At 37.0% G+C, this 17,090-nt stretch overlaps 1 protein-coding gene and 1 long non-coding RNA gene across 2 annotated transcripts in view; both read left to right on the forward strand.

Annotated features, from left to right (window-relative positions):
- Positions 1-17,090, forward strand: part of LOC119874206 — a 165,543-nt gene that overhangs the window by 37,195 nt on the left and 111,258 nt on the right. The window lies entirely within an intron of this gene.
- LOC111098339 (pancreatic progenitor cell differentiation and proliferation factor-like) lies at positions 13,331-13,592 on the forward strand. Its single transcript, XM_038554629.1, is given in 2 exon segments — positions 13,331-13,463; positions 13,501-13,592. Coding segments are annotated over 2 exon segments (225 nt in total).

A 17,090-nucleotide genomic window follows, 5' to 3' on the forward strand; every position in this document is an offset into this window, starting at 1 on the left:
CTACCTGGTGCAGACCTAGATTGTTCAATATCAAATAGCTCCACCACCTCAGAGGCACTGTGGCCAGTGTAGCAGATGCTGCAGCTGTTCTTCAAATCAGATGTGTGTTTACTGTGTATTACAGAACCCCTAGTTCCTTCACCCTACAAATCCAGTCTGACTTTTTTCTCCAATCACATGCTGGGATTCGATGTATAAATCTGATACTGCCTGTATTGTGCCTGACTATTCTACAGGATCTGATTTTGTGCCCTATATATATCAGAATATAGTATACATAGCCATTTAATGTAAAAAGAAAGATCTGTATATAAACAATGCAACCAATTATCTGTGTGCCACACCAACTAAAATTCTAAATTAACTTTGAATTTATTCTAATAAATAACTAAGTAATCTCTAATGATCTTTCCTTAAATCCTTCTGGAAAACCCTTGTTTGTAAGTAAATCTTCCCATTTTAAATAAGCCCTCCATAATATTGGAAATGAAGTGAGTGGATAGCAAGAGATTTGGTTAATGCCAGCTGAGCAATATTGAACTGTTACTATGAATGCCATATTGCCATTCAATGATAAGATCTTTCATGATTTGGGCTTTGAGTTGAACATGGGCATGGTTTTTTTTTTTTTTTTAAATCATTCTTTGCCTTCTCTCACTGCTCTGTTCTAGGGAGGTAGGGATAAAAGCTGATCCCTGTAGATTGCATTTCAAAGGCCTCTATACCCTATGTTTTCTGGCTGAGTTTGATCATTGAGGGCATTGGCAGTCAGGGGTAGCAAGAAGTGAGGGGCTATTTCTCCTCTTCCTTGTGTGCCTCAAGTCACTGAAATGCAAATCTCACTGTCATAATTCTTCCCATTTTCCACTTTTTGCCTTATGGACAATGCTCTCTGTAATACTCACCACTAGAAGGGAAGGTAAGACTATCTTCTTAAAATTAAAATAATCACAACAAATAAGGCAAAATAAAATATCAAATAAAAGGAATCATAACCAAGTACAAATAAGAGGGCGCAATCTGCAAACAAAATTTCTGCACTTAATGCATTTTTGTCAGCAAATTACAAATGGTCCTTAAGAATCTTGGAAAAGGTTGAAGGTAGCAATCAAAATTATTTTTAAGTCTTTTCCAAATCATCTCCATTGTGAGCTACTCTAAAGCTAGTAGAGCTTAATCTCTATTTTTAAAGTTCTTACAATCATGAAATTACCTTTTCTGTGGGAGACTGAGGAAGAATGTTCACAGATGTTTGGTTTATGGTAGTGCCATAAATTCCAAAGAATACACTGGCTATATTCAAAACAGTTTATTTTCTGAAAGAAAGATTTTCCATATCACAGTTGATGTATCCAATCATAGATCATGCTGTTCTATCAACCACAAACTTTACTCTTTTCCTCCCTAAAGATATGCACACCTCCCAAGTTCTCTGTTTCTCTTATATTCTATGTTGACTCAACAGGGTATTTATCGTTGATACACTTTTTCTTTTCTTTGACTATTTCTGGTTGAATTATTTAAGCTGTTTGGAACTATGAAATTCCCTTAGGAAATGACTATTGATCTCTTGTTGGAGCACGAAGATGACTCTCAAACACCTTTTCCTAGAACTTTTGAGAAACACCTCCTAAGAAAGAAAGGTTACAAACCTCAGCTCAAACTGAAAACCAAACTAAGTATTTGACTATATCCTGACAAGAATAACTGGAGACATCATTCCTTTTAGACTATGGATAAATAGTTCAACTACTCTGAGTTCTAATTTTAGTTTTTACATGCCCAAAGCATTAATTTTTCATCACTGAGCCTGTGAATCAGTATTAAAGAGTTTGAGGTCTATTCTTAATTAGCATATTTTACTATGATATCCTACATATCTTGAAGGATGCACATACATTGCAAAATGCCCTTGAGCCTTCAGACCTGCCCTACCTCAGATAAACTAAGTTGAAGTGTTATCTTTTGTCAAAAGATGATACCACCACCTACCAAAACTTGCTCTCCACTATGCAGAGATGGTATAATTTTTCCCTGAGGTATAAGGTCTAAGTTTGGTGTTTTACAAAACAAAACAAAACAAAACAAAAAAAAAGACTTCAAATTTAGAGCTCAGGAAAAGAGACATGCTTCCTGTGTTTTTTGATTATGAAAAATAACAAAGGAAGGACTGACCTCCATTATAGGTCTGAGGGAGAAATACTGATGTCTAGTTACAGGTTGTCCAGCACATTGGAAAAAGTAAAGCAAACATTCAGTCTATCAAGTGAACCCAAAAATACATTGCTGTCTGTAAGTAAGGAGTTTGGACTTTAGACCACCTAAGGTTTTCTACTGGCTCAAAAACACTGTGATTTTTTTTTTAAAGATTTTATTCATTTATTCATAAGAGAGAGAGAGAGAGGCAGAGACATAGGCAGAGAGAGAAGCAGGCTCCCTGTAGGGAGCTTGATGTGGGACTCAATCCGAGGATCCCAGGATCGTGACCTGAGCCAAAGGCAGATGCTCAGCCACTAAGACACTAGGCATTCCTAAAATACTCTGATTATAGTGGTACAGTTTCTTTACACTCTCTGATTTTGTGATGTGGAGCCCTAAATGATCCTATGCTTATTCATCCCTTTCTCTGCATTTCTCTCAGTCATTTCATTTGGAAAAGATAATTATAAATGATATGGTCTCAAAAAATTTCATTCTCCATCTTTTTTCTATTTTGTAATGGAAGTCATTGATGCCATAGAAATTCTCTGGGGACTTCATGGATATTCCTTACTCTCCTGTGACCTTTACGAGGGCATATAAATGTTGAATTAAAGAAGTACCTAACTGCTTCCAGTTAGGTTATAGAAGGATGCAAAAAACCTTTGCTTTGATAGTAATTACAAGAAAAGAGCCAGACAAACTAAAAACCATACTTCTCTATGAAGCTAGTGAAAATACTGACAGCAAAGGAGCCTTATAGTGAAAATACTGACAGCAAAGAAGCCTTGATAAACTATATTCCAGAGAGAAATGAGCCCATCACAGGTGAGAATGGTAGCAGAGAATGGTAGCAGCTTCCATACCTGGATCCAGAGCCCAAGTGAGCTCTCAGATCTAGGAAGACTGTGGGGAAATAGGCAGTTCTTTTTTGGATGACTGGGCTGATGAGGAAAGGGCAATCACATCGTCCTGGGCATTTACACAGTGATTGGACTTCAGGGCCAAAAGTGAATCCAATATATCTGAAAGTGCAGTCAACCCCTCCCGGCTCGAGATCAAAACACTGCAGTGTTCTTTCATTCACAATGCTTGGAAATCTCTCTGGCTCACACTTGTGCTTGCTCTCCCTCTTGCATTCTCTCTCTTCCTCTCTCTCAAAAATCTGAGGAAGCAGAAAAATGTGGTAAAATAAAATTTGGATGACATAGAAATAGACTCAGAGATAACCTTGTTACTGAAATTAGGAACTTTAAAATAAATGTTATAAATTTGTCAAAGAATTTACAAGAAAACGTATATTGTGGGTAAACAAATGAAATTTTCTCTTAATTTTCTGTGAAGAATGTAAACAGTATAAAATAACCAAATAGAAATCCTAAAACTTAAAAGTGCAATATCTGAAGTCAAAATTTATTAAATGGGTTACCAGCAGATTGGATATTGCAGAAAAAAAGGATGAGAGAATTTCGAACAAGCCAATAAAAATTACTCAAACCAAGGACACCTGGGTGGCTCAGTTGGTTGCATGTCCGACTTTTGGTTTTAGCTTAGGTCATGATCTCAGGGTGATGAGACTGAGCTTCATATTGAGCTCTGCTCTTAAGTATACTCCAGATTCTCTCTCTCCCTTTACTCCTCCCCCCTACTCACACACACACGCACTCTCTCTCTCTCTCTCTCTCTCTCGCTCACTTGCTCGCTCTCAATTAAATAAATAAATAAATCTTTAAAAAAATTATCCAAACTGAAATAAAAAGGAAAAAATGTTTTTAAATCAGAAGATCTATAACTGTGAGATAATATCAGACAAATATAATTGGAGTCCCAATAGGAGAGAAAGTGGGTCAAGAAAAAATTTGATGTAGTTTTTTTCTCTTAGCAACAAAGTGTCCATTTCACAGTGGGGTCTCTCTCCTGCCTTCTAACTGCTCTCTCCCACCTCTCTCTGGGCTAGAACTGGTATGCTTATGTGGGCAGTGCTGTTGGTTAGAAGCATGGCTGGTCCTGAATTACAATAATTAAATCAGAGTAAGCTTATTCTAAGACTCTAGGTATAGTAACTTCCAAATCCATGGAAGACAATTAACCACTAAGTACCAAGTAGTTTTAATTACTACATAGTTCTATTTTTTACTCCAAACATGATAAAACCCAAACTCTGAATTTCTGGGGGAAGTGAAGGGTGGGATGGAGGGCATGGAGGCAATATTTAACATTAACAATTCATTTAATCAATTTATAAATAATCCCTCTGTTTTCTCTGCATGACATTTTTAAAATGAACAAAACTAAAACCACTGAAGGGAAAGGAGCAGTGATATAGCAAATAAATCCGGAAATGCTCTTTTTAATAACTTACTCTGCTGAATCTTAATATGTAATGAAATGGAAGTGACCAGGTGTGAAGAGGCTAAGGCATCTAAGGAGCAGAAGTTGATATATGAAGTGCATTGATGGATGTGGTTGCATTGGATGAGGTTTAAATACTACCTCTAGGTCAGCTGAGAGGCTGACCTCTAAATAGTGGTAAGAAATCCCTGTTTTTACTAGAAGATTCACATAGGATGAGGGGAATGTTCTATCCCACACTAGCAGAAGTGAAAGAGAGAGCAGTTACCAGTAGGAAGCCACCATGGTATGCCTCCATCTCCTGCTGGCACCTTGTTGAGAACTCTGAATAAAAAAGATTCCAAGAAAGGAAAAAAAAAAGATCAAAGATGTTCTAATCTTATATAATTATGAGAAAACTAAATGGGAAAATTCATATTTCATTCCATATTTCACATTTCCCAGCTTGTCAGCCAGTATTTAATCATCTTTTGGCACACTAGCCTTCACTTTCCTAGTTTTTGAAATTTTCTGATCATAAATTGTGTCATTATATAAGTGTTGCCTATTATTTTGGAATACTCTCGTTTGATGGAAGAATGACTGGAGGAAATCTTATGATATCAATTAATTTGACCAGTGACTTAGGTGATCTCTGGATATAACATGTTCTTGGGCAAATGGGGATAAGCATCAAGAACAGCTATGAAGGTTGTTGAGGATGATGATGAACCACATAGCCTAAGAGACCATGTAGTTCTCCCATAGTACCACTCCAAAATGACATGATAGAGCAAAGGTGCAAGTGAAGGAGAAAGGAGTTGGAGACTCCTTGGTAGGGGTAGGTATGGAGGATGGGGAATGAATGGGTGTAACTGAATGACTACAATGCTGTGCAGAACACAAGAGGGATAAAATTAATAAGAAAAAGAAAACAGAACACACTAATAAAATTCTAGGAGTTACTTGAGCAAATTCCATGTAAGGTTATTTTCAGCTTATGTTTGAATAATAGCTGCCTGCTTCTCCTTCTGAAAGGCCTCTATCCCTTTCCCTCTAGGACTCTTAGGTTTTCCTGAAGAAACAGTCTTTGTTTTTTGAAAACCTATAGTGAACATGTCTCCTTTTACTGTCAAGCCATGATGAGAGAAAAATGGAAAAGCCTAGGGTTACTTCCCTTCTCCCACCACATCCCCTTTCCCTAGTATCAACAATTGCCACCTCTAATTCAGCAGTTAGAAGCACATCCTATCCACATCCACATCCTATCATTATCTTATGTCCATTTTGAAACCTAGAATTGTTCCCTAACAAGAGAATGTGATACTGAGAATTTTATACTAGATATCTGGCCAGAAACAGCTCAGAAAGTAAATAGTCTCTTTTCCGGGAACAGTGACCATCCTGAAAGGGTTAATTAATTTCCAACAGGATCACACTTGATCAAGATTCTGCTTGATTTTCCATGGAGTTAAAATAAGATTGAATTAATATTGAAGGAGTTAGTAAGAAAGTTTTGAAGTGATTATTAGCTCAGCCTAGGGAGAAACTCTATTTTGTTAAAAGCATGTAAACATGATATCCAATGTTGCTATTACCTCCACAAAAGTGCTAGCCAACTGTTAAATTGCAAGCACTGGTAGAAAAATCAGGGGAGAGTAATAAAAGTCTAAGGATTTGCTTCCTTTTTAAGCAAATTATTAATGACCATTGGAAAATAAAGTGATTTGAGAAGAGAAGCTTGCTGTGTACCAGCTGCTGCTGGAGTCAACTAATTTCAACATTCCACATGATATCTCACTAGATACACATGCATGAACAAGAAGGGCTTCAACACATTACAATTAGACTTTTAAATTATCTTCTAAGATGCAGTTGTAGGCAAAAGCTATTGAATGCATAAATAAAATTGAGAAACAAATTTCCATCTAGGTTTCATAAAACCAATTTCAACATCCTTGATGTCTCTTGGACACTGAATCTAGTTCTCCTCAGTGAAAGGACTTGGGTATCTTCAGAAAGGAAAAGTAATTGCTACCATCAATTTAATAACCTGTCTTTCCCATTAGACTGTGAGTGCCTCCTGGGCAGGACCAGGTGTTTTGCTTTTGTATCCACAGGACCTAGCATAAAGTCCACCATCTGGTAGGTAAATGCTCAGTACATATTTGTTGAATGGATAATATGAAGGAGGCAATGGCCATCACATCATGTTTGATAGTGGTGCCTAGTGACTCCTGATAATCTTTCATTATCAATGTCTTCTTTAGATTAAAATATTAATAGCATTCTTCTGATAGAACCAGAGTAGAACAAATGCATAGACCTCCCTGTTCTTGAATAGAATGACTCAACATTATAAAGATATCAGCTCTTCCCAAGTTAATGGATAAGTTTACAACAATCCCAATAAAATGCCAACAAGTTTTTTTTAATGAAGTTAGGTAAGTTGATAGGAAAGTTCATGTGGAAAACAAACATGTAAGAGTAATCAGGAAAGCACTGAAAAAGAAAACTCTGAAGAACTAGCTCTACCTAAAGCACACCATATGATAAAGTTCCTATGATTTAAACATTGTGCTACTAACTCATGAACAGACAGGTAGACCAAAGAAAAAGAATAGGAATGGATCCAAAGACATGAAAGTTTAGAGTATGATAAAAGTGCATCTTGAATTAATGGGGCAAAGATTGACTTTTTATATTATTTTAATATTTTTTAAGATTGGCTTTTTATTTTATATTTTTTAAGTTCTTTTTTTTTTTAAAGATTTTATTTATTTATTCATGACCGACAGAGAGAGAGAGAGAGAGGCAGAGACACAGGCAGGGAGAAGCAGGCTCCATGCAGGGAGCCCGACGTGGGACTCAATCCCAGGTCTCCAGGATCATGCCCTGGGCCGCAGGCGGTGCCAAATCGCTGCGCCACCGGGCCTGCCCAAGATTGGCTTTTTAATAAATGGTAGCCATTTGGCAAAAGATAAAATTAGGTCCATACCTCACTCCATACACAGAGTAAACTCCAAACATATCAGGAATTTTAACATAATATATGAAACCATAAAAGTATTGGGGGGGAAAAAAACATGAGTAAATTCCTCTTTAACTTCAATGTAGGAAAAGTCTTTCTGACTAGGATTCAAAATCTGAAGCCAGTAAACAGAACTACTGGTAAATCTGATGACGTGAAAAAAAAATTAATTACACGGTAAATACCATGAAGTTAAAAGGCAACTAACTGGAGGAAATATTTATAACATATACCCCAAATAAAAAGCTAAAATCCCCACTATATAAGAACTATTAAAAACTGGGACTAAGGAAAAAAAAAAAACTGGGACTAAGGACCAAAACCTAATAGAAAATGGTAAAAAGATATGAATAGACAATTTACACACACACACAAAATACACAAATGACCCCTAAACATACGTAAAGATGTGTAAATTCACTTACAACTAAAGAAGTACAAATTCTAGCAACACTGAGTTACCATTTCTCACCTATCAGACTGGAGAAAATCCAGAAGTAACACACCACATTGTATTGACCAGGCTATGAGGAAAGAGACATTCTCTTATATTGCTAGGAACGCAAATCTTCTAGATGGGGAATTTGGTACTATATAACGAAGTTACACATGCACATACCCATACATAAGAGAATGTTTGAATAAACTGTGACATATCCACACAATGAAGTAATTTGCATCAAGATAAAGAATAAGAACAATCACTATGAATGGATAGGGAATGATTTCCAGGATATATTGCTGATTACAAGAAACAAAGTGCAAGAGATTATTTATAGTGTGTTATCTTCATTAAGAAATGTGAGAAAATAAGAAAGTATACAAAAAGAAATATAGGAAGAACAAACCAGAAACATTCATGGGAATGGTTATCCACAGTGTCTAGGTGGGAATTAGGTAGAAAGATTAAGGAAAATATAACTTTTTTCTGTATCTCTGAGTTTTAGAACCGTGGTAACATTTCACATAGCTGAAAACAAATTAAACAATGAAAATTAACCAGGGCACAGAGGGAACCTAAAATGAAATTCAAATAGAGTTAACCTAACTGTATTACCAATGAATAAATAATCACACTGCAGAAGTTGGTGAAGAAAAGAACTAACCAGGACTCCTGGGTGGCTCAGCAGTTGAGCGTCTGCCTTTGGCCCAGGGCATGATCCTGGATACCTGGGATAGAGTCCCACATCGGGCTCCCTGCATGGAGCCTGCTTCTTCCTCTGCCTGTGTCTCTGTCTCTCTCTCTCTCTGTGTCTCTCATGAATAAATAAATAATAAATAAATAAATAAATAAATAAATAAATAAATAAATAAACAAACAAACAAACTAACTAACCAACCTAAGTAACTTTGAAAAATAATTTACTAGGTATGTAAGGCTAAAGAAAAAAGATACAGGGCAGCCCTGGTGGCGCAGCGGTTTAGTGCCGCCTGCAGGCCGGGGTGTGATCCTGGAGACCCTGGATGGAGTCCCACATCGGGCTCCCTGCACGGGGCCTGCTTCTCCCTCTGCCTGTGTCTCTGCCTTTCTCTCTCGCTCTGTGTCTCTCATGAATAAATAAAAAAATAAAAATAAAAATAAAATAAAATCTTTAAAAAAAATAAAGAAAAAAGATACAAATATTTGCATTTTCTTTATTAAATTTGGTTTTGCAGATGATAGGTAATTCTGAAACTACATTTATGCATTCTAGGATTAAGCAAATAAATAAAATCCAGATTTCTCACAGTATTTACTATGGGTGAAGCTAGTGCTCCATCTTTTGCTTTTAATGTAGTCAGCAGTTCTGAATTGCAAAACATTATGTTTAACCTTCTAGCAAATAATTTTAAATTAGTAAAACTGCATATGAATGGATGGCATCTCCCTTCTAAGGAAGTAAAAATGGATGGCATAATTATTTCAATATACGTTTGAAATTCAGGCACACAAAAAGGACATCTTACATTCTCAAAAAAGTAGGTTTTGTAATTATAAACACTAATAATGGTCACCATTTGTTGAGCATGATTATGTGCCAGATTTGCAGCCAGAGACTTTTCACACAATATTTTTTAACTGGATTTAATGGCATCTTTCTGCTGTTTACAGATTAGGACATGCTTACATATTGGAAAGTAGAGACAGAGGGGAAGTAACTGCCCCACATAATCTTGAATTTGTCTAATGTCAGAGCTCCCAAACACAGTCCTCCTGTCATATTCTTCAAGCCGAACAGGCTTCCCTGATTCCTGCACTACTACTTCATTTCCCTACACTGCTGTCTTATGACCAGCACATAACAAGAGTTAACTGCGGATGCTCAGCATCCATCAGGAAAAGGGCAAGACATAGTTATTCATTTTTCTTATCTGGATGGAGCCTTAGGTTACCTCTCTTTGTGATCTTATTTGGCACCTCATATTTTCCAGAACTCAGTTCATTTAATGTCTTCTTTAAAGGAAAAGACAGAACATAATGGGAAAAAGTATTTCTAAGATTCTACCAAAAGATTTCAGAAACTGGAAAAGATTGTCTTTTAGTAGAGGGCTTATTTTTAGTTTAACCAGGCTCCAAACTTATAATTGCTTTAACCACAATCTAAGGAATCCCTTAAAATGCTGGATTCTCAAGAATTAAAAGTTCTGTCACCCAGGGGCCAATGCAAGAAACCCAGTTTCTTTGTTCATTTCTACCTCTTGGGCGATTCTGTTCAACTCTTTACTCTCCCTCTCCTTTGTCCCTTTCTGGGATACCATGATATCTGCCAAAGGAAAGCTAAGTGACTGTAAAAAAGAGTCATTTCCTTGATTCACAGATTATAAGGAGAAATTCGAAGTTGAAAATTGTTTAAGCTAAAAAAAAAAAACACACATAAATAAGCAGCCAAGTGTTGACAGTAGAAAAAAAGTGCTGTGCTTAGAATTCCTGCATTCCTTATTCAGTAAAAATTCCCTCTTCTCCCAAATTATTCTTTTACAACAAATAGGTGCACTCATTCCTAAATTATGGTGTGCCTTGTACCACAGCTGCATAGCCAGCCTCTCTACTCAACCACTCCACTCTGTTCTCCAGAGGATTATACAGCCTTTCCACAAAAACAGTAGTGGCTCTAGAAACTGGAGAGTTCTACCAGAAATGGATACTTAAGTGCTACCAAAAAGAATTCTTCCATGACCAAGATCCATGGAAAAATATTTAAGATCCACAATATGGCTTCCATATTTTACAGACGATTCAGACCCCAAATCCTAAGAAATGGGAAAACATAGGATTTTGTGTTACAAATTCTGTATAACTACTTATAGATGATGTTCTGCCAAACATACCTGGTGGTATGACATAAATCTGGACTTGGAAGAATATTTTTTTTTTGAAGAATATTTTTTATTTAAGAGTCTATCATTGCTGTGGGTTTCATTCTGGGGAGCTATGCAGAAACTTCAGGTTGGTCCAATTTACTTTGAATCACAAACATTTTCTGAAATAGAACTTGTCAACTCACTCATTTTTCAAAGGTGTTGACTTCCTCTTGAATTTTAAGTTTCAAGATTATTATCATCATAAAATTATCTGTGTTATTTATTTAATGTCCTATCTTACTACAAAATAGATCTCAGGTAGTTTATGTACTTACAAGTAGGACAATGAGATTTTTTTTTTTTCTAAAGGTAGAGAAATCAGAGCAAAGTGAAAGGAAGAAAAAGAAAAGCCCAGGAGAGTTAGTTCATAGAAATGCATGCCTCAAGGTTCTGCCTAGGGATAAGGGAAACCACATAGTAAATTCTGGATTCCCCTGTTGCCCAACCTAGAAGGGAAATACAGTGAGCTATGGAATTCATCTTGTCCTTAACACAGTGTGATACAGAAAATACTTAACAACTAAAATAGGTCAGGCCCTAGTCAACCTGATACTCACCTTAAAAATGTAATATGATTGTATGGTGATGAATGCTAACTAGACTTATTGTACTAATCATTTCACAATGTGTACAAATATCCAATCGTTCATATGTTATACGCCTGAAACTAATATAATGTTATATGTCAGTTATACCTCAATTAAAAAAAATAATTTTTAAAAGTAGCACAACAACTTAATATGTAGTACTTGGTAGTAAGAAATGCCATTCTCTTGACGTTGTCATCTTTAGACTAAAATTACTGGAATACCTGTTAGCGAAAGATTCCTTTGTAAATCAAGCTTGTTGCTTAAAAGAAAAGGATAGCTTATTTTTCTTCATTTTTTGTGCTTTAAAGCAGAAACTTGGTCAAGCCTTCAAATTAAAATTTAAATTTTTGACTACTTTCTGGTGATGTTTTTAAGTTAAAAGTAGGAGAAAATCTTCCAAATATGTCTACTGGTATTATTTCCTCTTCTAGATCTTCTATATAAATACTCAGACTTACAGAGAGTTTATTTTATGGCAAGATTTTCCCCAAACTGAATCCCAGTGAAGGCATCTTTGGCCTACAAACACTAGAATGCTACAAAATTGGGGAAGGTGAGTTCCATGAACAAACACTCAATTAAGTATTTAATGAATGTGTTGTCCTTGAAATGCAGGAAAATGGCCTTCATAACAGCTCCTCAAAGAGGAACCAGCAAAGGAGAAAGGGCTGCACAGAAGTGGAAATTCTGCAAAGTAACATAAGGAGGCAAATTGATTTCTCACATAATTTCATTCCCAGGAAAGGGCAGGAAAAAAAGTGTTAGGGATAAAGTGTGAGTCTTACCCTAATCTCCCCTTGGCTTTTCATGTAAACCTTTTCTAAGGGAACTTGATTCCAATTTTGTGGCGAGCTTAGAGAAATTTGCTTTCTCTAAGTGTCTCTGACCCCAACCAAAAGAGAAAACTGCAGATATTTCTCTCTCTCTCTCTCTTTTTTTTCTTTTTAAGATTTTATTTTTAGATAATCTCGAAACCAAGGTGGGGCTGGAACCCAAAACCCCAGATCAAAAGTTGCATGCTCCACCCACCAACCCAGCCAGGCACCCCTTCCCAGATTTTTCTAAGTGAAGAATTCCATGAGTACAACAATCACTTCCAGATTCTAAAGTGTGTGTTTATGAAGAGGTCTTCCTTCACAGGTAGCTATAAAGTACAAATGACACTGAGGACTTTGACCCACTAATGCGGGGGCGGGGGTGGGGGGGTGGCGACTAAAGTGATCTTTGTTTAACATATTTAATCAGATTCTAGGCTTTAATAGGCAATCTTTTTGTTACCTTATGCCCTGAGGGCAACTTATAGACCTTGACAGAAAGGAAGGACCAAGGGAGAAGATGAGGGAAGGATGTGTGACACTCAAAAGAAAAGAATAGGGAGAACAAAAGGGAAGATGAGAAAGAAAAGAGGTATACAAGTCATACATTTCCTGTGGTGTGAAGGTGATTCATGATACCAAGACTATTCCAGTTTTTTTAAAGAATTTATTTATTTATTTGAGAGAGAAAGAGAGAATATAAGCAGGGAGAGCAGGAGGTAGAGAGGGAGAAGCAGCTTCCCTGCTGAGCAAAGTGCCTGCAGTAGGGCTCCATCATAGACCCTAGGATCATGACCTGAGTCAAAGGCTGATGTCCCCAGAACAAATTTTCTATAAGAATGGGATTGGCCATGTCTGAAATAAGAATAAATTTCCTCTAGCTTCTTCCCACCCCTCAGTGGTGGAGTGGCCTTCTGCAGTCTCCTCTGTGGCCTACCATCCAGGTCCCTACCACCAGCCATCATATACCAAAGCCCACAAGGGGTCACTGACAAGGTTTCCATCAGCCCACAAGTGACAGCATGGCAGCACTTCCCTCCCACAGCTTGCTCATGGCCACCCATGACTCTTACTGGTGCCACCTGGGTTCCACTTCCATTAACAGCCCTTGTAGAACTTCAGAGTACCCTGGGGAAGCCACCCCTCACCACCCAGGTCTCTCTAGGGCCCACCCAGGTCACTGATGGGCAAACTTCTTTTGAGGGAAGTCCACTCTCTCATTAATGGCTATAGTGTTGGAGTCCCCAGAATGTTCCAAGTGTCCCCAAGCCTCCAGTGGCATGATCACTTGTGACATGGCTCTGGAGGCCATGAGGAAGGAGCCTGGTGAGTAGCCTGGCAAAGCCAACACTGGACCCCAGCCCTGAGTGGCCACCACTAGGCTTCAGGAAGTGCCAGGCTCACGAGTGCTGTCCTCTCCCGTCCCTCCCCTCCCCTCCTCTCCACATAGACCAGGCAGGCTACAGCAAGCAGAAGCAGTAGGGTTCTTTTATATCAAAACAGCAAAATACCAAAAAAGAAATTGAGGAAACCCCACTCATTACTATCCAAGCCACACACAAGCTTTCCTGACACCATGTAACCCTGTGCCTTGTACCAAGTAGAAAATAAACTCCAAGCAGCCAGAAAAAAAAAAAAAAAAAAGGAAGAAAGAAAGAATAAATTTCCTCTGAAAAAAGATTTACTAACTTGGATCCCTTGACCCTTAAAGGGCTCATTGAATAGGTTGTGGGGAGTCCATGAATACCTAGAAATTGTATGCAGATTTGGCACATGTACACATTTGTATGTGGTGGTCTATCAGTATCTCAAAAGAGTTCTTTTGCTAAAAAGAAGTTAAAGCCAGTGCACACAAAAAGGAATTTCTTTGTAATTTAGCTTTCTAATTTAGCTTGAATCACCACCTGAAGTTCTTAGGTTCTTGGTTCACTTAACTGTGGAAGGATTCATTACTGAGAAAGTGAATACATAAATCTCAGATCCGGAAAAAAAAATTGAAATGTTATGTGGCCCATTTCTCTGCCTTCAGAAAGGACTACAGTCTATAAAAAGTGAAAATACATCATTTTTCAAACTCTACAGAGCAGATTTCAATCCTTTTTTGGTAGCCATTCATCACTCACATTTCTTACCATAAGGAAGTTCTTCTTTCTGTCAAGCCTAATTCCCTTATGCTGCAAAATAATTTGGTCTCTTACGTTTAACAATCCAGTATTTTTGGATACTATTATTAAATTCACATGCAGTTTTCTCTCCCTCAGTACTTTTGATCTTTCCATATTTTCATTCTCACATTCATTAATCTTCTTCATGGCTTTTCTCTGAACCCCTTCCAATTCTTCATACTTGTCTATAAATTCAGAAGTGAGTGGACTGAAGAGAGATTCATCAAACCCTCGGTTGATTGGCAAACTTCCCTATGGTCACTCTAGTTGGTATGTGATAGTAAGTTGCCAGAAAATATTATCTCTGAGTGTGAAATTATAAAATTAATGCAGGGATCCCTGGGTGGCGCAGCGGTTTGGCGCCTGCCTTTGGCCCAGGGCGTGATCCTGGAGACCCAGGATCGAATCCCACGTCAGGCTCCCGGTGCATGGAGCCTGCTTCTCCCTCTGCCTGTGTCTCTGCTTCTCTCTCTCTCTGTGTGTGACTATCATAAATAAATAAAAATTAAAAAAATAAATAAATAAAAAAAATAAAATTAATGCAGAATGGCCCAGACAGTTTTACTGGGGGTAAAAATCTAGAAACAATAGGGTAATCATCTGATTAAAGACTGTACATTAAAGGAAAGATGGTATCACTTAAGAGAGGTATTGGTCAGCCACGAAAGCTTGAGAAAGAAGAATCACAGAGTCAGGTCGTGGCACTGACTACCCAAACAGTATCCAGGGAGGAGAGTGTCGGCTAGATTATTCTAATAACCTGGTAGTGCTTGTCTCTTCCTGTTGAAGAGATAGATGCCATGGGTCTGAGTACTGTGATCCTTATAGATTTGATCACTTCTCACAGAACCCACGATGTGACCATGTCACTTGTATATAAGGAGATCAGCATGAGCAGGTGACCAGAAGAACCCATTCAGCTCTCCCTATATTCCTGGAAGCTCTAATTTCTATGTTAAACCTCTCTATTCTCATCATACTTGCCAAATTCTAACTCAGATACCAGATATGATGTGTCTACATTTTTCCAGTTTTTTGAAAAAACTGTATGCAACAAATTCATTTTTATTACCCTTGCTTTATTTCACAATATAGTACCAAAACATTACCTGGACATTTAAATCCTGAAGGGAAGGTAAATAGGAAGTTTATTGGTTGCTATACCAATGTTTACTTGAGTAAAGGAAGTCTTTCTTCTTTATTGCACTTCAGCATTTTCTTCCTAGCAACGGGAGGTGTAGATAATTAGCCAGTATATTACTGGTTCTTAACTGATATCTAACTAAAAAGTCTTCACTGATGGCACACCCTTACCAAATTGTCTTTAACTTGTTAGCTCTGAGAATGGAAAGGCATATACTGCTAATAGACCTCATATCCACTTGAAGAAAGTCACTCTGAATGAAATGCTATAAATCACATAGGAAACCTAAAGGATTCACCAAAATGTCTTAAACGGATAAATCATTAAGAATTTCATGAGACATGGAGGAAGGTTCAAATCATAGGCCAGCACTACTCTTTGTCCCTATTATGGGAGTCAGTTAATAAGCACAGGATGGACAGAATTGATAGTATTTATCTTCCCAGGGTCTCATGGGCTTCATTTGCAATAACAATTTGGAAAGATTTGCCATGTATTCACAGCAATTCATATATTTCCCACCAGTGACATCCCTAGCATATTTGATATACAGAAAACATTTTTTCCTCTATACAACAAAATTAATTTTGGTAATAACATGACATGAAACAAAAATAATGTCAAGAAATATAGACTGAATTGTTTTCTTTATTCACCTTAATAAACATAATCATACTAGAAATGAATAAATTGATGGATGGATGGATTAACATTCATTTCTAAAAAGGAATAAAGTAATGGATTATGTCCTTGTGTTCTTGATTTACTCAAGATACTTTTTGGGGAAAAAAAAGAAAAACATACCTATGTTGGATTCTCATAATTGGTTAACATTACAGTTTTTATTTTTTAGCTTTAGTCTCTGCAAATTTAAAAATCTTAAACACAAATAAAAACTCCAAGTAGTCACCTAAAAGGACAGAATTGAAATAAATCAAGTTCTCTTTCATTGTGTTTACAACTATTATTTAAAACCCACAGTTTAAACTATGGTTTAAACAGGAATATGTGAACGTACAAATTATGACAGTTGGGAACCCCAATGACTCTAAATCATCACAAACTTACCCTTGAAACAAATAAATGTAGCTGAGTCTTAGGTGTCAGGGACAACCTTCACATCTGGCAGTTTGCTAAAGTAATTTACAAGTGGAATACAATGTTCAGTGAGGAATAAGTCTTTTAAATCTGAAGCATATTATATATATTACATATCATGTATATATTTAAAACACAACAGTAACTGCTATACTTATTTAGATCTTAAGTTACGAGAAGTTTTTTCACAGAGGAGTATTTTTCCATTGAAAGTGTTTAGACTGCAGGCTCATAGTGATAATAACAGATTAGCGTTCATGGTTTTGTTATTGTTTTTACCTTCTCTATATACAATGCACTTCTTTTTGCTTGTATCTGGGGCAGATTGACCCCACTTACTCAACTTTGACATGCTACTTCCTCCAATTTAATTAC

This window comes from Canis lupus, chromosome 12 (assembly GCF_011100685.1).
Source record: "Canis lupus familiaris isolate Mischka breed German Shepherd chromosome 12, alternate assembly UU_Cfam_GSD_1.0, whole genome shotgun sequence".
Classification (NCBI taxonomy): domain Eukaryota; kingdom Metazoa; phylum Chordata; class Mammalia; order Carnivora; family Canidae; genus Canis; species Canis lupus.